This window comes from Myxocyprinus asiaticus, chromosome 1, assembly GCF_019703515.2.
Source record: "Myxocyprinus asiaticus isolate MX2 ecotype Aquarium Trade chromosome 1, UBuf_Myxa_2, whole genome shotgun sequence".
NCBI classification, from domain to species: domain Eukaryota; kingdom Metazoa; phylum Chordata; class Actinopteri; order Cypriniformes; family Catostomidae; genus Myxocyprinus; species Myxocyprinus asiaticus.
Window position 1 is genome coordinate 5,310,367 of NC_059344.1, and position 22,518 is coordinate 5,332,884.

General features: G+C 38.1%; 1 protein-coding gene across 8 annotated transcripts in view; it reads right to left on the reverse strand.

The window, feature by feature from the left end:
- LOC127441630 (RAS guanyl-releasing protein 2-like) overlaps positions 1–22,518 on the reverse strand; it is an 83,723-nt gene that overhangs the window by 30,775 nt on the left and 30,430 nt on the right. For 3 of the 8 annotated variants that reach the window (XM_051699281.1, XM_051699250.1, XM_051699305.1), the window contains exons 2-9: positions 10,990–11,145; positions 10,655–10,757; positions 7,913–7,969; positions 7,679–7,810; positions 7,175–7,325; positions 5,512–5,685; positions 2,312–2,428; positions 1,907–2,188 (exon numbers count right to left, since the gene is read on the reverse strand). In XM_051699281.1, the coding sequence (XP_051555241.1) occupies positions 1,907–2,188; positions 2,312–2,428; positions 5,512–5,685; positions 7,175–7,325; positions 7,679–7,810; positions 7,913–7,969; positions 10,655–10,757; positions 10,990–11,056 (1,083 nt within the window). In that variant the 5' untranslated portion in view covers positions 11,057–11,145. Of the gene's footprint in view, positions 1–1,906; positions 2,189–2,311; positions 2,429–5,511; positions 5,686–7,174; positions 7,326–7,678; positions 7,811–7,912; positions 7,970–10,654; positions 10,758–10,989; positions 11,146–13,025; positions 13,077–13,763; positions 13,850–22,518 lie in introns of all 8 variants that reach the window. The other 5 variants (XM_051699273.1, XM_051699255.1, XM_051699288.1 and 2 more) reach the window with 3 other exon arrangements.

Here is a 22,518-nt window from a genome sequence, read left to right on the forward strand (position 1 = left end):
GGGAGGTCCGCGGGGGGGATACCCGGCGGAGGCGGTCCCATTGGGGTCCCCAAATCGCCCCCAGTGCTAGCCGCGCTGGTCTCAAACCCGTGGGTAAAAGGACCGAGGCGGGAGCCTCTGGGGTGGCTTGCTTTCTTACGAAGGCGAGCCGCGACCGCAACGTTGCCATGGACATATTCTCGCAATGAGAACGTGACCATCCACGAACACGGTCTCCACGTGAGCAGTGCCCAGACACGAAAGACAGTGATCGTGACCGTTAGAAGGCGAGAGATAACGAGCACAACCAGGAATAACACACAATCGGAAAAGCATCTTTAAAAAGACGCGTCTTTAAAAAGACGTTCCGTGTGTGCGCTCTTTTAGAGAAATATATACTCTTTTAGAGGGGAAAAATGCTCTTTCAGAAAATATACTCTCTAGTTTTTCTGCCGAAGCGCCCAGGGGCATTCTCTGCAGTGCACAAGTGCAGAGGAGGGAGAAGCCGCTGAAATGCGCCGTCAGATCCAGCAGGCGAATGAACAGTAGTATTCAGCTCAGCGAGCATGACCGTTCGGCTCCGAATAGAAAATCTGAATGAGTGGTTGCATACCAGCTCCTTTTATACCCGTATGTTCGGGGGAGTGGCATGCAAATACCACTCGCCAATTTTCATTGGCCTTTTATCAAAGACCAGAGGTGCCTCGGGCTCCCAAGAGTGACCCCTAGTGTCACTACATCGACACCAACGTCGAGTGAGTGACAGATAGGGAACATCAAATATACTACGTATCAGGGATATTGAAACTGATATGAACATGATGGAAATTTTACAACTCAGTCTGTCAGATATTTGTAGCGCAACCTCTGTATGTGACCTGTAAATCTGGCACTTGCTTGTTAATGGCAAAAAAGTCCAAAAATACAATGAACAAGAACACAGGTGAGGGGAGAAACAAGCCCTGGGTCTTTATTCACATATTATCCATACTCTATATTATGCAACAAGCACAAAACATTAGTTTGTCATAAAAGTTTTTATTTTTAGGGAAGTACTGTAGGCTACAGCTGGGCCCAGCAGAAGGACTGAAAAGTGTGAAGTATGCTATAAAAAAATTTTTTTATGGCATCTGATCTTTTCTGTTTTTATTTTATGTTGTTGTATTTTATTTCATAGCCATTATTTAATGTATTAATGTTACTATTCATTAAATATATTAAATACATTAAATGTATTTAAATACATTACATTTATTTAATTAATATATTCATTAATTAATAAATGTTATTAGTTTAAATGTAGTTATTATTATTATTTAATAATTTGATAGTAACATTTAAAAAAAATAGTGCCTCATTGAGTAGCTTCAATGTAGCTAGCTACTTTTTGATAGTAACTTGTAGTGTAGCTAACTACTTTTTCAAAAGGGTAGCTTGACTGTAGCTTAACTACTTTAAATTATGAGTAGCTTGTACCTTGTCAAGTTTCAAAGTAGCTTCCCTAACACTGATCGTTACATTAAATCATTTCGAATATGCCCATGGAAAAACGTCATCCTGATATACACCTACTATATGGCAGGCTGAAATATCTGTAATTCAGATATCCAAGTTCAAGCACTGTTGCTATTCTTCTATGATGTTGCTAAACAAACATAATTTGCTAGAAGCATACAGAAGCTAAACATTGCATTCATGGATTAAAAAGAGTGTGTCAGAGCTGTTCGATTAAAAAATAGCCCCTGAAGCATGGCTGCTGTTTTGTTTGAGTTAGCATTTTTTGAACTCAATGAAAAGTGGAAATGAAAATTTCACAGAAATCCATACAAACAGACAGTCAAAGGGTCAGTTTGATTTGAATCACAATAAGATACTCTCTTCCTTCTGAAACACACACATACACACGCACACACACACACACACTCACTGTAAGCAGATTGAGCAAGTCTGTGTTGGCCTCTATGTTAGGGGGCGTGGTCTGCACGAGGGCAAGTTCCTGGAGGATTGAATAGAGTTGCTGTGTTTTAACCAAGTTGACGCGAGTCTTCTCTGAGTCCGTCCAGTCCGGCAGAGCGACATGAACAGCTATCAGGTCCTTGAGGTTAACAGCCAGAATGGGGAAGCGAAATCCAGTGCACTCAGCAAATCTGCGCCGGTACTGACTGTAGTTACTGCAAGAGGTCACCAGGTCCACCAAACTGTTAAAGATCTGAGAGAGACATTCTGATGTACAAGTGTTAGGACTGACTGAAAGGTATTATGTACCTATTAGGTATAGGTGTTGGGTCTGACATGTAGGTTTTGTTGTGCCCTGTACAGGTGTTGTATTTACCTTACTGGTCTCATTGCTAATGTGTGCCTCAGTCTCCTTCAGCCTAGAGATGGAGCTGTTACTAAGACCGCCAACCACTGCCATCAACGTGTTAAAATTCTGCAACTGCAGTAGTTTCTTTAGGGAGAGAGTGAGGAAAAAGAGAGAAAGCGGTTGAAGTTTACCAAATCTTTAGTTACATTAAGAATCAAACAATTACACACATCTCATTTGCTGTATATAATATTTCACATTATCCTTCCCGGGCTGGTTGTTCATTTTTGACCAATTTCGTTTTTGTTTTGTTTTTTAATAAAAATGGTTTCCTCAATCTGAGTGGTACAAGACTTGAGGGGGAATTCATTAGGAATTAATTGCGGCCGGGAAAATATGCCGGTTAATTGCACTCGCTGTCTGCGCTGGTTTAGCGCCCGATTCACTGAACAAATCAAGCAGATCAAGCAACAGTGCAAATGCACCCACAAAACTGCTGCTGAATGCACTTTGCAAATGCAACTCTGACACGATTCACCGGGAACTTTATGTGAATGAAGCACAATCTATAGTGAGCCTGATTTACATCTAAAGGATACGTGTTGGTGCAGAAAGGAATGACAAAGATTTAATTTAAATACTCAAGACGCAGAGCAGTTTCAGTGCTGACTGTGCCTGCTTTAACTAGATTGTGGGTGGTTACGTGCAAAAGTGGTGCAACTTTTTAGTGAATCCCCCCCCCGGTAACTTTTCTTAGACTTTTAATCTGAACATACCAAAATGAATGGGTGAGACAGTTATAGAGCAATTTTTTTATTTTTTTATTTGTCAAATAAAATCAATAAATCAGCCACAATGCAGAACACACACACACAGATATGAGGGGGGTGAGACCATAATACACCCACAGTGCAGAACACGTGCACGCACACACTTACGCACCCACCAATTTCACCACAGTGTACAGTATATGCTTAGGTGTGGTTGCGCACCTTCCAGACAAAACCCTGCATGTTTCTGTTATGGAAGCAAAACAAAAAAATATACTCAAATCAGCCCATCTGGCATCAACGATCATGTCACGGTCCAAATCACTGAGATCACATTTTTCCCCATTCTGATGGAAGATGTGAACATTAACTGAAGCTCCTGAACCGTATCTGCATGATTTTATGCACTGCTGCCACACGATTGACTGATTAGATAATCGCATGGATGATTGTTGGTGCCAGATGGGCCGGTGTGAGTATTTCTGTAACTGCTGATCTCCTGGGATTTTCACGCACAGCAGTCTCTTGAATTTACTCCGAATGGTGCCAAAATCAAAATACATCTAGTGAGCGGCAGTTCTGTGGATGGAAACGCCTTGTTGATGAGAGGTCAACAGAGAATGGCCAGACTGGTTTGAACTGACAAAGTCTATGGTAACTCAGATAACCGCTCTGTACAATTGTGGTGAGAAGAATAGAATAGAATGCTACTCTGAGATGCGGGTTGGCGCTGTTTTGGCGGCACGAGGGGTACCTACACAATATTAGGCAGGTGGTTTTAATGTTGTGGCTGACTGGTGTATATCAAAGTACCATGGTGTATCTATCTGATTCCATCACTGTACCATGGTACCGCCACAGTAGGCTACAATTTTGAACTAGTGCTGTGCCATCTGAAAAAGTCTTAAGATGCTTTGTCTTTTACAGAATACACTCACATCTTGTTTTTGTTTTTTTACCACCTCTCCTCACTTTCTCATTTCTTATTGACACACAAAAAGAACTAAAAAGTGGTAGTTGGTGTATTAAGTTTTTTTTGATAAGCTTGCCCAACACTGTTAATTCTTCAGTGTTGCATCAATTAATTTAGTTAGTAATATATGGGCATATTGTATAGGATCTACATTTGAAAATTGTAATGTTTTTAAAAGTGCTGTCAGTTGATTCAATTTGCTAATAATGCTATTAATCACGTAATTTTTCATAGTTAATGTCAATTATAAGCAGATTTTGAAAGTACTGACATTTTAAAAATGCACTTGGATTTCCTTCTTAGGACAGAAAACAAAACAATATGTAACAATAATACTTTATTAACATTTTCCTAACAAAGCCTTCCACAGTATAAAGACAGAAATAAAGCACTAAAATAGCACCAATTTAAGTAACATTAAACATTTCCCAAAGTCTAAGTGGGAGATTGATTAATTGAAAGAACTAGTCCCCGTAGGTTGTTTATTCCTTACAATGCCCATTAAAGTGAATAAAGTGAGTGCAAGTGAATGTGGCCAATTATTTGAGGGTTTAAAAACAGAAACTTATGTTAATTCTTCTGTTAAAAAGTCATTTTAGGGTTTTAGGGTTTGTTGACATTACATAGTCATGGCAACAAAGATGTAACATTTGTTATAACTTTACACAGAAATGGTTTAAAAGTGTTCTATCACACTAAAATCATGTTTACACACATATTGTTTATGTCTTGTAGCTATACTTTTGAAACAGTGAGTATTTTAATGTTAAAATATTGGCCCATTCACTTCCATTGTAAGTGCCTCACTGTAGCCCAGATTTTTGCTTTTTTAAAGAAAAGGAGGGACGGGCGAAATTATTTTTTGTGGTAATCAATATTATGCTACAAATGCTGTCGAATGAGCTTTTCTTGTATTGAACCTGGAATATCCTTTAATGTCTTTTGCATATTTTAAAAAAGGTGTCTTTTGCATTTGTTGAGAGGAAACAGAGATGTATGTGTAGAGACAATAGACCTCATAAGGGGGGTGTTTCAGCTAGTGATGGATGATGAATAAGGAAAAGATTTCAAAGAGAGAGACAACCAGAGGTAAACAGTGGCTTCAGTGATGGGCAGAATACCTTGTTACAGAGAAAGAAAGATAGAGAGAGAGATAAAGTGGGCGACGGATGTGATATTTTGGAAGAGGAAGAGCTCAGGGCCCAAAGGAAGGAAGAGAACGAGGGATCATCTGGAGGAACAAGAGCAGGGGGTGATGGAGCCCCACCACGCTTCTAAAAAATTCACGAGACAAAGAGAAGGCAAGTCACATGGGACTAGCTGCTATCCTACTAAACCTCTACACCAGAACCTCAACTGTGTTTTACAGGTTTTGGGTCTTTCTCTGAGGCATTGCCTCCCTTGCTTCCTCAGATAAAACGCCCCTGAGCTGACATAAACCCTGTAATAAAAGTTTACAGGCAGTTTAATGACGTTTTCCTGACCTGTGCGACATGTATGAAGTGTGAAATCACAGCGGCTCTCTGTGGGGCGGTGGGTTTACTCAGTACCATCAGTTGAATCCATTGCGAGACGCTGTTAAAGAGTGTAATAAACCTCTCCAGAATGGGGTTATCCACTGTACAGCCATGCATCACAAAGCTGTGGTAATCCTGAAACTGACACACAAAACAAGTGGTTACAGAACACACATGAGGAAACTTTACTGGTCGTGCTCGAGCAAAATTTTGATTGCCACAGCGTCACAGTATATACTTGGATTCAACCTAAGAATGGCTCGCTCACAGTTGTCTTCACGTGTTAAAGGAATATTCCGGGTTTAATATAAATTAAGCTCAATCTACAACATTTGTGGCATAAATGTTGTTACACTTTAATGTGTTTTGTGACCAGAAAGACAAAAGCCATTTCCATTTCGTTATGAATATGCACTAGACGGACTGCTTTCACTGTTGTGCACCATCTCCTTGTTTATATCAGCGTCTCCCACTGCATTTCTCTCACGAACATTGACAGGGGAGAATAGGATGGCGGACACCACGCAACTACAGTTATTGTTACTAAAATCATTAGTAATTCATTTGGGATCTAGTGTAAAAACTGTCTGACATTTTTTTTATTTTTAAATGTATTTTTTTTACTTTGCATATTTGTTTATTAATTTCTTGACATATACATTTTTTTATTATAATTCCTACATAATTTACAGTATTTATTTGTTATACACAATTGTTTAGCACTTTTATGATTATTATTTTTTTAGTTATTACCTTGTTATATGTATGTATATATGTATATATTTCTATGTATTCATTTTTTTAAGAAAGTGCAGTCATTTTCCTGGTGGTTTTGTGGACAAAATGCATGTTACATTCTTGGAGTGAGCATTTCGTGGACAGAATTTATTCTGTGACATGCTGAATCATGAAACGTAATGTGCAAAAATAATTTTGTAGACAAAAAGGATTTTGTGATCCAGATAAGAATTCTTTTTCACAGAATGAGCATTTTGTGGATAAAATGTATCTTGAAACATGATGGGTGCATTTTGCCCACGAAAGGTGTTTTCTGCTACAGCGTCAGCATCAATCGCATCTAGATTGTAAAGCTCCTTTTCAGAAAGTCTCACAAGACTACGTTTAGGGTTAGGGGTAAGGTTAAGGTTTGGTTTTGGTTTAGGGGTAGAGGTTGGTGTAGGGTGTCTGTGGGACTCCAAATAAACAGCATGCTACAGTGAAGCCCTTTTAATGTATGTATGTATGTTAGTATTTAAATTGGAATACAAAGAGTATTTGCCTCTATTTGCACTAGGGTGTAAATAACATCTAGCATTATTTGCATCAGGGTGCAAATTGCATCTGCCTTTCTGTTATCCACAAAAGGAAAAGTACATTTACCCTTGTATTCCAGGAAATGAAAGTGCATGCATTTTGTGCATTTAATCAGTTTTCCGTTTAGAATGTCATGCACGAAATGAAGTGCTGACTTTACACTTTCGTTGATGAAATGTAACTGGCTTTTTTCTTTTTGTGCACATAATGTGTTAAAGTGTAACTGCATTTTGTCATAAAGTACATTTTGTGTCACATAATTAATTCAGTGCACAAAATTAGGCATTTTTATACTTTACACTCCATACAAACATACCAGGATCTTGCAGAAGGATTTGTACTCCAGATAGGTCAGGTGTTCAGCAAGCTCACAGGGGTCCAGGTGATCAAACAAAAGGGACATTTTTCTCTTTTTGGACAGTGATGGAACTCTCCGTGTCACTTGCCGTTTCCATTTATACGATGGCCTGTGGGGTGGGATTGGAAGATGAGTGCCTCCTTTCAGACAGTTATTATTCCTCCATACAGTTCTAAATTGCTGACATCTGACATTGTGTCTCAGGACGTCCCTCATAAGACATGAAAACCACCATCATCTACTCATCCTCATGTTGCTCAAACCCCATATGATTTTGCCTAATTCTTGCAGAAGCATCAACAAACAAACATTTAGTTATGACAACTCTCTGAAAGATTTAGCATGTTAATGTGGGTATTCATATTGATCTTGGCGGACTATAACAGATTTTAGATTTTTGGGTAAACAATCTGTATTCTTAACCTGAGTATGAGCATTTCTAATGTATGTGTGTATACTTACACACTCTCTACATCTATAAGTTGACCCTGGGTTTCATTGCCACCAGCATTCAGGTTCTCTCTCAGGTCTTTAATCTGGTTAGCCAAAGCAGGATTCAAATCAAACTCTACCGGAAATTCAGAAATCCAGTATCTATAGAGAGGGAGAAATGGTAAGGCAAAGAGTGGATGAAAAGAAAAAGATGTCTCTATCTGTATCATGGAGAAATTGAGAGAGATACAGGATTAATCTTACTTTACGAGGTGGCATATTTTGACTCTGATCTCATCAGTGCTGCCCTCCTCTTGTGACCTGCATGCTTGTTAAGAGTATTAAGTTTTTATTTTACACTATGACTTTAGCCTTTACATTTCAATTTTACACCAAAACTTTACAGCTAACCTTTGCAACCTACACACAACCTACAAATTAATACATATCCAACAAGGCATTGGTATTTAAATGTATTTATTTATTTTATGAAAAGATGTAAAAGCTGTGTTATCAACATTTTAATCCATATTTTATACAGCAGTTTTACATCCAGTATTCTTTCATTTATCTCTACACATTTAACTGTAAAACTTTACTATAGGACTTAAGGGGAAAGTTCACCGAAAAATTTGAATTCTCTCATTTACTCACCCTCATGCCATCACAGATGTGTGTGACTTTCTTTCTTCTGCAAAACACAAACAATGATTTTTAGAAGAATATTTCAGCTCTGTAGGTCCATACTTAATTTGTGTTCTGCTGAAGAAAGAAAGTCATACACATCTGGGATGGCATGAGGGTGAGTAAATGATGAGAGAATTTTCATTTTTAAGTGAACTGTTCCTTTAAAACTTTTTTACACAATGTTTACACAAAACATCAGGTTTTACAGAACTTTACGGAAGAATGTAAAACTTTACAGAGAGTAATGTTCCCAGGGATTAGAAATGGTTCAAGGAATGAAAAAGAAAACCTGAAAACTTTATTTTACTATATATATATATATATATATATATATATATATATATATATATATATATATATATATACACACACACACACACACACACACACACACTGGCGTTCAAAAGTTTGGAATAATGTACAGATTTTGCTCTTATGGAAAGAAATTGGTACTTTTATTCACCAAAGTGGCATTCAACTGATCACAATGTATAGTCAGGACATTAATAACGTGAAAAATTACTATTACAATGTTCAGAACTTCTTAAACTACTTCAAAATCCTCCACGTGCAGCAATGACAGCTTTGCAGATCCTTGGCATTCTAGCTGTCAGTTTGTCCAGATACTCAGGTGACATTTCACCCCACACTTCCTGTAGCACTTGCCATAGATGTGGCTGTCTTGTCGGGCACTTCTCACACACCTTACAGTCTAGCTGATCCCACAAAAGCTCAATGGGGTTAAGATCCATAACACTCTTTTCCAATTATCTGTTGCCCAATGACTGTTTCTTTGCCCACTCTTACCTTTTCTTTTTGTTTTTCTACTCAAGAGTGGATTTTTCTTTGCAATTCTTCCCATAAGGCCTGCACCCCTGAGTCTTCTCTTTACTGTTGTACATGAAACTGGTGTTGAGCGGGTAGAATTCAATGAAGCTGTCAGCTGAGGACATGTGAGGCATCTATTTCTCAAACTAGAGACTCTGATGTTCTTATCCTCTTGTTTAGTTGTACATCTGGCCTTCCACCTCTCTTTCTGTCCTTGTTAGAGCCAGTTGTCCTTTGTCTTTGAAGACTGTAGTGTACACCTTTGTATGAAATCTTCAGTTTTTTGGCAATTTCAAGCATTGTATAGCCTTCATTCCTCAAAACAATGATTGACTGATGATTTTCTAGAGAAAGCTGTTTCTTTTTTGCCATTTTTGACCGAATATTGACCTTAAGACATGCCAGTCTGTTGCATACTGTGTCAACTCAAAAATGAACACAAAGACAATGTTAAGCTTCATTTAATGAACCAAACAGATTTCAACTCTGTTTGATATAATGGCAAGTGATTTTCTAGTACCAAATGATCAATTTAGCATGATTACTCAAGGATAAGGTGTTGGAGTGATGGCTGCTGGAAATGGGGCCTGTCTACATTTGATAATGAAAATGACTTTTTTTCAAATAGTGATGGTGCTGTTTTTTGTATCAGTAATGTCCTGACTATACTTTGTGATCAGTTGAATGCCACTTTGATGAATTAAAGTACCAATTTCCTTCCGAAAAATCAAAATCTGTACATTATTCCAAACTTTTGGCCACCAGTGTATGTATAAAAATGTACGTTTTAAATGCGGTTAATCAGTTAAAAACATTATTTTGTTCTTGTTGCCCAAATCCTTTATTGCCCTCAAGCTTATGCTCTTCTATTTTTTTCTCTATTTTTCCAATTTTTATTTTTTTTCTTGATTATTAAACTGAAATGTAGACTCATACAAAATGTAAAATGCACAAATAAAGTGTTTAGGTCACAACTGCTTCCAGTTCTAAAAAAAATAAATAAAAAAAATTAAGCAAAGATTCATTGGTTGTCATTGTTATTTAATTTCAAAGCTTATTGGCACAATGTTTGCTTATTTGAAAAAAAGAAGTCTATAAACCGTTCTTTTATTTTGTAACTGGTTGCTTTTTGGAAAGGAGGCTGCTCAGACTGAACCAAAATAAAAAAAATAGTTTGTTTCTAATTCCAGGTTCCAACAAATCATGTGTTCTAACTAATGTGATGAAGTTGAAATGTATTAGTAAAGTAAAATTTCACTTATGAGGAATGGCTGCCTCCTACATTAACACAATGAACAATGTAAACAAGTTATATATATATATATATATATAATATATATATATAGTATATATATATATATACAGTGTACATATATATAACAATATATATATATATATATATATATATATATATATATATATATATATATATATATATATATATTGTTTTATAAAAAAAAAAGGATAAATATATTTTGTAAAAAAGGATACATTAGCAGCAGTTTCTTGGCCAGCTGGGTGGAAGATATGTACCAAGGATGCATCATCAGAAACATTCTCACAAATGAGGAGCCTTTTATTGTGCCTTTGTTGTCTGAAACCACAAACATCACAGAACATTACTAAATAAACCATTTTATTTATTTTTTTTATTCTGGTGAGAAAGACCATGCTGGTCAACCAAGTTCTGCTAATGAACATGGCTATGCTAGTGCATTCAGTGCAACTCAGCTGCTCTTTTCAGCTGGGAAACCCTTTGCATTTTCATTTAGTCAGACTAAATGTGCATGCTCTTCCTGAATTGTGTTAGAAACGGTTTCACTCACCGAAAGATTGTATGCAGACAACCACCAACTCATCCACAGTTGCAGAATCCATCGGTAATGAATCCATTCTCTCTTTTCTTTTCCTCTAACTTTACTTTCTACACTGCCCCTCCTGCCTCCGGTCTTCCTCTATGTGTGTGTCAGGCCTGATTGTTGCTGTGAAGAGAGGAACACATTGACATGTTTCAGATTTTACAGCTTCACAATTGACACTACTTAAAGCTACTCTTTTGATTTCAGGCGCCCGTTCGCCAGGATGAGTTATTGCTTCCGTCTGTACTAAATTTATTTATTTTTTTAAAAGACGCCTTTGACCGTTGTTATGCGCGCCGCTGTTTTGCCATGAATACCACCTTTTTAAAATGCAGTGTCAAGTTAAAAGAAGCTAACTTTTAATAATAATGTGCCTCGAGACTCCTGCATTTTATTCCATTCTGTTTATTCCATGCTGTTTTTAAATGCAAGAACGTATACTGTGTGACAGGTCCCTTAGATATCTAACAACAACTTTAGTGGCAGAATGACATGAAGATACCAGCTGTCTCAACAGATAAAAATTATGTATCCTAAAGTAAGCACATATACGCATACACAAACATCACAATGAGTGACACTGTTGAGCAGTTGATCTCTTCATGCAGAGAAAACCACAATTTAACCCCACAAGCAGAAAAACATAGTCTATCCTTCACGCAGCACACATACCAACAGTACAGAAACACACACACACACACACACACACACACACACACACACATACACACACTCACTCTCTCTCTCTTATGCTCATGGAACTTTAGCAAGGTGTCCAACAGGAAACCATGGCAACACACTCTGATCCCCCGCATGATCAACCTTTCTGTATGGTAACACAAACTGCACTTCGTTACAAAGGATTACACATGACACACACATGGGAAATGCACAAATATACGCATACAACAACTTACAACACAATATTGATATTTTATAAGATTTTATACAGTGTAGAAAGTGACACACAACCAGCAATTTTACTAAGGAAACTGAATTTGTGCTGTACATGTGTGTGTGTATAACTGTGTCATGCTAATTAAGGCTCAGTTCTCTTTTTGGCAGAAACCACCAAGAATACAAAAAAAAATCTGTCTTGTAGACAGGTGGTGTGTTAAAAATCACAGCTGAATGTCTTGGGTAATGATATGTGGCCACAAACACACACACACACACACACACACACACACACACACACACACACACACACACACACACACACACACATTAAGCTACAGCAAGTCAGTTTTATGTATGGTGAGGCACTATAATGTTGTGTGTGTGTGTGTGTGCGCGCGCGCAAGCTGCAGAAAGGTGGACAGACACTTTCAATTAAAGAGAGAGAGAGAGAGAGATAGTAGTCAGTAGCCGTGTGTTTGGTGTGTGTGTGTGTGTGTGTGTGGGTGTGTGTGTGTGTCATCATCGTCAAATCATTAACATGCAGTTATAACAACACGAATAAAAAGGGCAACTTTCATGCAATACTTGCCAAATAGTGAGCATTTTAACTTACATGTTATAAAAGCTTAATAAATACATTTATTAATACTTATACATAGTGAGATTTAAAGGAAGGATTTTGTGATTTTGCAACAATCCGTTTTGTGTTTTTATTCATTGGCGGACTATCCTTGTCACGTTGATGTAAAAAGAATGGTGCTACTATGAGTGGTGTCCCAACTTACCCAGACCTAGTTTCCTAAAGTCCTCTGCAAAAACACTTTCATGGTCATTCACAGCATGTATCATATAATAAAGACTGATGACCATTTAACCACACTGAACATTATGTACATAGGTTTCTAATGTTGAATAAGTGTTATTAAGCATTTATAACATGGGAGGTATTGCATGACAATTGCACTTCTTATTCATGTTGTAATGAGCACATATTAATGATTTATCATGCATTTGTAAATGCGTTATTGGTCATTAAAACACCTTTATAAACCCTAAAAGGGATAGTTCACCCAAAAATGAAAATTCTCTTATAATTTACTCACCCTCATGCCATCCCAGATGTGTATGACTTTTGCAGAACACTTTGCATTCTTCTGCAGAACAAAAATGAATATTTTTAAAAGAATATCTCAGCTCTGTAGGTCTATACAATGCAAGTGAATGGTGACCAAAACTTTAAAGATCCAAAAAAGACATAAAGGGAGCATAAAAGTAATCCATATGATTCCACTGTTTAAATCAATGTCTACAGAGGCAATATGATAGGTGTGGGTGAAAAACAGATCAATATTTAAGTCCTTTTTTACTATAAATTCTCCTCCCTGCCCAGTAGGTGGCAATATGCACAAAGAATGCGAATCGGCAAAAATGAAATAAGAATGTGAAAGTGAAAATTAAAAAGGACATTTATCAGTGGCATGCAGTCAGCCCTTTCAAACCCTTCAGAGAAAGGGTGACATAAACTGAGAAGAAAACATTACTCAACTAAACATTCTTTCCTCCGTTTATTTAATACTATATGTGCATTAAATAAATAAATGCATGAAAATACAGAAACTTCAAAAACAACTTAAATGTAATGTAGACTACAATAAATATATTCACATTGTTCCTGTTTGACAGAGTGTAAGCGGTCTGTGGCAGCCAATCAAAACGACTCATTATTGTGGTGTAACTCTGCATACTGCATCCCCCTTCACAGGATACTTTGAAGGGTTCTGTAATTAATTTGTATTAGCAGAGTGACAGAAAGTTTGACCAATCAAATGTGTTATTTTCACCTTGGGCGTTGGCCGTCAGCAATCTGCACCTTCAGAGCTCTGTTGTGAAGGATTGAAGGGATACCCGGTGTGTGCACCGCATGCCACTGAAATTTATAGTAAAAAAGGATGAGGGTGAGTAAATTATTAGAGAATTTTCTTTTTTGGGAGAACTATCCCTTTAACAAAAGGAACAGTAAAGTAAAGTGTCTCTGAAGTATTTTCACTCTGAAGTGGAAAATCTGTTTCTGACTTAAACTTGTGCTTATTACACACTGGAAAGCACTTGGTAAAATTCACACAATCACACGAATGATTAAAAAGTGCATGATTAATATTATGAACCTATTTACCCAAACTTTGTTGCAATAGTTTTATGCAAACAAGATTTTGATTCCCTTGGAACTATTTGCACTGGACATGAACATTCATCCGCCGACAAACCAAAGATTTTTATGGAGAGTGTGTCTCCTGGATGGGCTCCCTGAACTTAGTGTGGTTCATCTCAAGGATACCTAACATCTCTCCAATAACTAAACATCTTATGGAGATGTTTCCTTGTCACAGTTACATTTTGGCTTGCTCAAATTAAAGCTGAAGTGTGTAATTTCTGCCTCACTAGCACCACCAAACATAATTTCAAAAATAAATGTTGTTTTCAAACAGATTTTTTGAACACTCCCCTTGCCTGCCGTTGATCAAACAAACAGATAGTATCTGTTATGACAGATAGATAGTACCATCTCAAACTCACGCCATCTATAACCTTTTCTGACATTGCATTTATTAAATATTTTCTCTTTAACCCATGTCTAGTTTAAAGTCACTATGTAAACTATATTAACATTAACCCTCCTATTCTGTTAAAGAAGGGACATCTACTTTACTATTTGCGGTCATTTTTTTTTATTTTATTTTATTTTACCGGAAATAGTGTAACTTTTTAAAAGTATTTTTTAGATCTTATTTACATTTAAATTTCTCAATTTCACCATTCATCTGCATATGCAAATAAGCACATTTATGTAACTTTAAAATCTACAATTTTATTAGTTGAAACATGAAGAAGATATGCAAATATGTCATATAGTGGGGGTTGATTGCTGCCATCTGGTGAAGAAAATAATTATAATATGACTTGAAAATCACATTGACAATAATAGCCAGTAGATTGCTGCAGTGTTCTATGCAGTCACCTACTGTGTAGTAATTAAAATGTTTATCACAAATTATGCATTTGGATATACAGTTTACAGTATTTTGACATTATCAAAATATTATTTGTCAAAGTTTAGCATAAATGTTTACTTCTTTGTTTTTTTTTTTACTGTTTTGAATTGTCATTTTTTTTTTTTTTTTATATAATATGCTTACAGTCAAGCCTGACCATGGTGTTACAAAGAGAAGACATAGAATAATAATTTTGTTTCCAATTATTTATTTCAAACATCAACATTTAATAACTCAAAGTAAATTAACAATAATGTCAAGAAAATTAACAGTAGTAAACAGAAATGAACAGCAATGGACTGTGAAAATTAATTTAGTGCATAAAACAGAAGACTCTTCATGTTGCATTACAATAAGGTCACCATAAGGCTCTATGCAATGCTCTCCCACATATTTTGCTATTCTTATTCCACTTATTTCTGTCATTGGTATACTGTAAGTAGCAGAGGGTGGTAATAGACAAGAAATGCACAGTTTTATATAATCTTGTGTTAACATTTTTTATGTCTTTTCAGCATTCCTACAGTTGTAGTGAAAATCAACCTACAGAGGTTATTTTTGCTTTGTACTGTATCTGAAAAAGGATACCTAGAAAGGACATGGAAGGGACAATGTGTAATTATCCATAAAGCTACAGGAATTTAATTTGTAATGCATAAGAAATTCCTCCACCTAGAAAAAAAAAAAAAAAAATCCCACCTAGTCCCTATAACAGGCATTATTTTTATTATTATTTGACGAATTCATTAATTCATCGTGCTTTAACAAAAATAAAAGATTCACATTAACCCTTTCGGCAGCATGCCTGGTAAGCGTCCATCGCACGTATCATGAATAAAGCACAGCTGTTGGCCAATCAGCATCCAGGAGCGGAACTATCCATTTTATAAATGTATGTATGTGTATGTGTGTGTGTGTGTGTGTGTGTGTGTGTGTGTGTGTGTGTGTGATTATCTATAAGCAGTGGTTTTCTGAAGCTTCTGTTGCTTGGTAACAGAAACCCAGAACTATTGATCCTCATGTTGGTTTAATCAAAGGTTTGTGTGTGTGTGTGTGTGTGTGTGTGTGTGTGTGTGTGTGTGTGTGTGTGTGTCCAGTGTTTTATTGCAAAGGTGTTCTGAATATTTCAATACCTCCTGCAGAGTGTGTGTCCTGACAGCTCAGGGGTTGAAATGATAAAAGAGAGACTTGAACTGTGAAGTACTGCAGCTGCTCGGCTGGAGAAGACATTGTCTGTTTCCCTTTCATGCTGTCTCTCATGACTCTATACAAACATCTGATCAAACACACATCACTCATTACAGAAAGAAATGATAGCAGTGATCACCATTGCTGTCAAAGCAAGAACAGCAGACCATCAGGAAAGACAGAGAAAGACAGTGAAAGAGACAGTAAGAGAGAGAAGAGAGAATAAAAAGTTAGTGGCTGTACCTATGCTCAGAGGTGGGTAATAACATGCTACATTTACTCCGTTACATTTACTTGAGTACACTTTTGGAGAAAATGTACTTTTAAGAGTAGGTTTAATAGTGGGTACTTTTTACTCTTACCCAAGTAGATTTCTAATGAAAAACTTTTACTTCGTTACAATGGGCGACGTTCCTGTCATTACATTACTGGTTTTAATTAAATAAATGTTAATAAATGTGTAATTTATTGAGAGATTTTTGAATGGGACTTTTACGCTTTACTTTACTTCTGCACTCTGTCACTCAATTCGAGCTCATCACTGCAGCAGCAGCAAGCACTCCAAACAAACATTTCTAGTCATGCAATGCCTTTATATTACACCAAGACAATTGGATACTTCACGATCAAAATTGCAGCTCCAACTTAAGAAATCTCGTTGCGGTAAGATTTGCCGATTGTGATAATGTGGTTTTTCTGTGTTTTGGTGACGGTCATTTTTAGGGTGATTATGTAACTATGGGCTCTTATGACCTCAGTTTAAAAGTATACATTTTATATCAGTGCTGAAATATATCAGTGTCTACTGTATAAATCCATGTAAACATCCGTGTTAAATGCCTTTTGCACTACCGATCACATGCGTGACTACTGGAACATTTTTGCGTGTGCACACTGCACAGCAACTTTGTGTTTGACAGATGCAGCACGTTTTCTCATGGAAAGCAACAAGCTCTGAACTTAAATAAGCCTAACACACTTCCAAATACAAAGATAAGGTGCAGTTTACCCTTACTGTATGGAACCAATTTTCTAAATTCTTTATACACTGAAAATACTGTAACTACTCTGAACTAAGGATCCATACAGGACTTAAAAAGCTGTGAAATAGCCATTAATTAAGCATGATCTTGCTTCATTTTATTCAGCATTATATATGATTCAGCCTGTGGAATACTGTTCACGGTTTTCACCGTAATAATTAGAAACTGGTTTCCAAACATCTCTTCTAATTGACAGATTCTTCCAAATCTGACAAGCGTCCTTAAAGTAATAGTTCAGCAATAAATTAATGTTCTGTCATAATTTCCCCACCCTCATGTTGTTCCAAACCAGTGTGACTTTCTGTATTTTGTGGAACCCGAAAGATGTTAGACAAAATATTATTTACCATTCCCTTTTAAAATATGGAGGAAACATGCAGTCAAAGTAAATGATGACTGAGGATAACAATTTGTCTGACATCTCCTTAATTGTGTTGCATTGAAGAAAGAAAGTAAATCAAGTTTGGAACAACATGAAAGAATTTCAAATAATAATAATTATTATTAAATTATTATTATTATTAACAAGTTAGATGTGTATTATGTAATGGAATATTGTGATGTAAACGTCCATTAAGTTTCATATGAATGTATGTAGTTACTCGCTACTTGAGTATTCTTTTAATTGGATACTTTTTTACTCTTACTCAATTAATTATTAACATCATTACTTTTATTTTTGTAATTATTTTGTAACAGTTTTTGGCTAGTCTACCCACCTCTACCTATGCTTTCACAAGTTGGCATATTCATATAAATTTCAAAATGATGAAGACAAACTGATTTCTGATGCTAGAGGGTTCGATTCGAAAACTAATCGTTAGTACCCCGGGAGTACTTTATAAATTGCCAATTTTACAACTTCTTTGCCATCACGAAGTAACACCCAAAAAACCCTAAAAATACTGTAAAAACAATGATTTTGTAATGATGAGTCAGCGGAGTTGGGATCCATGTGCGGCTTTATTAATAGCAAAAGCAGAAATACAGACAGGCAGGGTCGATCATCAGCAATAGTAATAGCCAAGGTAAAACAAATACATAGTCACAAAACAGGCACAAGTTCAGGGTAGGCAGTAAGCAATAACAGGTAATGTCCAGGGAAATGAAGCAGAAACTCTTCCTCCTCCCCCTCGGACCACGAGCGGGCTTGAGCAAGGATACATGGAAAGTGGGAGAAATGCGTTAAGTGGAGGGCAAGGCAAGGAGGTATGATACAGGTATGAGAGTATTTTGAATGGACCCACATTTCTGGGACTGAGTTTCTTGCATGGTAGATGAAGTCGTAAATCACGGGTGGAGAGCCAGAACCATTGACCAGGGTTGTATTCCAGATTGGGGTGACGATGACGATCAGCCCAGAGTAGATAGTGGCTCCAGTTTGACTGATTCTGATTGCAGTAGGTTCTGAGAAAGTGAGTCAATTCTTGATTCATGCGTTCAGTTTGGCCGTTGGATTGTGGATGGTACCCAGAGGTTAGGTTGACATTTATGTTTAGTTGTTGGAAGAAAGCTGACCATAAATGGGAGGTGAACTGAGGCCCTCAATCAGAAACAATGTCTTCTGGTAGACGGTAGAATCTGAACACGTAGTTACATAGATGTTCAGCAGTTTCAAAGGCAGTGGGCAGCTTAGACAATGGGATTAGACGGCAAGCCTTAGAGAAGCGTTCTACTACGTTGAGTATGTTGGTGTGACCCTGAGAAATTGGAAGATCCGTGACAAAATCTATGGCGATATGGGACTATGGATATTGAGGTATGGGTAAAGGTTGTAGTAACCCGGCAGGAAGTTGTTTGGATGATTTACTGATGTTGTAAGTGGGACAGATTTGGACATGAATAATGGTGTCTGTCTGCGTGGTGGGCCACCAGAAACGGTTGCGTAATAACTGAAGCATGGCAGTGATTCCAGGATGGCCAGAGCTGAGGGAGGAATAGACTCATTGTATAACCCTTAGGTTCTGTCAGGAAGGCAGTTGGGAGGTGGTGGATCGTGAGTCTAAGTGTTGGTTATTTCTGTCATAATATCCCATTGCACTGGAGCAATGATCAGTGTAGGTGATATAATGGGTTCTTCGGTTTGAGATTGACGCGAGTATTCATGTTGACGAGAGAGAGCATCGCTTTGAAGTTGAAGTGTGTAAAGATAAGCACCCATCTTGCCTGTCTAGGGTTGAGTCTCTTTGCAGTACGTAAGTACTCCAGGTTTTGATGATCAGTCAGAACAAGGAAAGGATGTTTAGTTCCCTCCAGCCAATGACGCCACTCTTAGAATGCTGCTTTCATGGCTAGTAATTCTCGATTCCCGATGTCATAGCTCTGTTCAGCGAGGCAGAGATTGCGAGAGAAGTAGGCACATGAGAAGAGCTTGGGAGGTGTACCGTAATGCTGGGAGAGGATGGCTCCGATGCCAGTGTTAGACGTGTCCACTTCAACAATGAATGGGCGATCAGGGTCTGGATGGTGAAACGTGCTTTCAGATCTTGAAAGGATTGGAGAGCTGCTGGGGACCAGGAGAGCCAAGAGCCCCCCTTCTTTAGCATCGATGTCAGGGGCACAGCAACAGTACTGAAACCTCTGATAAAGCATCTGTAAAACTTGGCAAATCCCAGAAAACATTGCAGCTCTTTTATCGTGGTTAGATGCGACCATTTCAAAACTGCTCGTACTTTGCTGTCATCCATAGCCACGCCTTCTGGACTGATAACCTAGAAATGAAACGGACGTCTGATGGAACTCACCTTTCTCAGCCTTGGCATACAGTTGATGGGTGATGAGACATTGCAGAACAGCTCGGATGTGCTTTACATGATCCTTGTAAGTGTTAGAATAGATGAGGATATCGTCGATATATACAAATACCCATCGATTCAGCATGTCTCGGAAGACATCATTGATGAAGGCCTGGAATACAGATGGACTGCTGACCAATCCGAAGGGCATGGCCCGGTATTCATAGTGCCCTGTGCTGGTGGAGAATGCTGTCTTCCACTCATGAATGCGAATGAGATTGTATGCGCTGCACAGATCAAGTTTGGTGAAGTACTTGGCCGTTCGAAGTTGTTCAAGAGCTGCTGGGACCAGAGGCAGGGGATAACGGAACTTGATTGTGATTTCATTAATACCACAATAATCAATGCAAGGGCGAAGCCCACGTTCCTTCTTACCCACGAAGAAGAACCCGGCTGATGCTGGTGAGATTGAAGGTCTGATAAAGCCCTTGGAAAGTTCCTCCGCAATGTATGACTTAATAGCCTCGGACTCAGGCTGGGATAATGGAAAAATTCTGCCTCGTGGAGGTGTGGTACTAGGTAGTAACTCTATGGCACAGTCACTGGGACGATGAGGAGGAAGTTGCGAGGCTTTGGTCTTGCTGAAGGCTTCAACTAAGTCAAAGTACTCAGGAGGTAGTTTGGGAACTGTAGTGGGTTCTTCTCGAACAGTGGCAGCTCTAGTGGTCCTCGGAGAGATGGGTTTTAAGCAACTGGAGATGCAAGTGCTGGTCCACTGAGTAATTTGCTTCTTGCTCCAAGAAACTTGAGGGTTGTATCTCTGCAGCCAAGGTAGTCCTAGGATTACTGGATTGTGAGGCGATTGGATGATATACAGGCGAATGGTTTCAGTGTGCAGTACTCCAATTTGTATAATTATATCATCGGTGGTGTGATGAACATGACCATCACCTAGGGGGCATCCGTCTAACACTGCCACTGCCAAAAGGGACTCAAAGGAGGTAAGTGGTATGTTATGAGACCTGGCGAATTCCTCGTCAATAAAGTTGCCCGCTACCCCAGATTAACCAACAAGTGTACTTCAGTACACTCAAGGGCTCTAGCTCAGGAGATTACATCTCTCCTTAGAAAAGGGGCCATATCGAAGGTTCCATTCTCAGAACAGCACAGTGGGTATAACTCTCTGTATTTTCTATTTCCAAAAAAGATGAGCCATTAAGGCCTATCCTGAGGAGTCTGAATTTCTATCTAAAGGAATACCATTTCAGGATGCTACAAACATAAGACGTTCCATCAGCCTCTGAGATTGGTTCATGGCAATAGACCTCAAGGATGCTTACTTTCATATTCCCATCCACTCCCAACATCGCCGCTACTTGTGCTTCACATTCCAAGGTCAAGCACATCAATTCAACGTTCTTGCATTCTGCCTCTCTTTGGCCCTCCAGATTTTCACAAGGTTTATGAGTGCAGAAATCACTCATATATGTCCCAGACGATCAGGATTTTACCATATCTAATATGCACCCATCTTATGCAACAGCTCTATGTCAGACAGAAATTATGATACAACATGTCTCAAGCTTGAGGATCAGGGTGAACTTTACCAAAAGTCAGCTGGTCCCAACTTAGACCTTCATTTACATAGGATGTAGATTCATGCCAAATGTTGGCCTCACTGCCACATGTTTCAGAAGCGAGCATAAAGAGGATGCTACATAAGTTTCAACTGAATACAGTTATCAAATGAAGACATATCAGAGACAGATTGGATTGATGGTAGCAGCCACTCTAATCATCCCTTTGGGTCTCTTGAAGGTCAGACCAATCCAAGTGTGGGTCACTGCATTAAGACTACATCTGAAATGGGTCCGCCACAAGAAAATCAGAGTGACACAGTGTTTTCAGTCATTGCTTTGCCCATGGTGGAAGCTGAGTCTTCTAACTAAGGGGGTCAATCTGGGAAACTTTTCAAAAACTGGGAAACAGATGCCTCTAGTTTGTACTGGGGAGCTGTCTGTCACTGCCAGCCAGTCCAGGGGGTGTTCAGAAGGAACATGTTCTCAAACTCTGAGACATTTTTCTTGACCTCCAACACTATCTGCCATTACTGAAGGGCAAGCATGTGATGGTCAAGACTGACAACACTTTTGTTGTCTATCAAACAAATCATTAAGGTGAAGTGAAGTCTTACCAGTTACTGAGGTTATCTTAGAACATTGTCATATGGGCCTATCCTTGGTTTGCATCCATACGTGCAGTACATATATCAAGTATAAAAAACAGACCAGCAGACTTTCTGTCTCAATACAAGATCCACCCAGGAGAGTGCGGTCTCCATCCCGAGGTGGTGAAGTCAATATGACAGTCGTCAATAAGTCATTTGTGAGAACAAACAGAGCTGAAAAATTCTTCTAAAAATCTTCGTTTGTGTTCAGCAGAAGATATAAAGTCATACACATCTGGGATGGCATGAGAGTGAGTAAATGATGAGAAAATTTTACTTTCTGGGTGAACTATTCCTTTTAGTCCTCTAGGATAAGATGCTTTAGCACACGACTGGCCAAAACATCTTCTCTA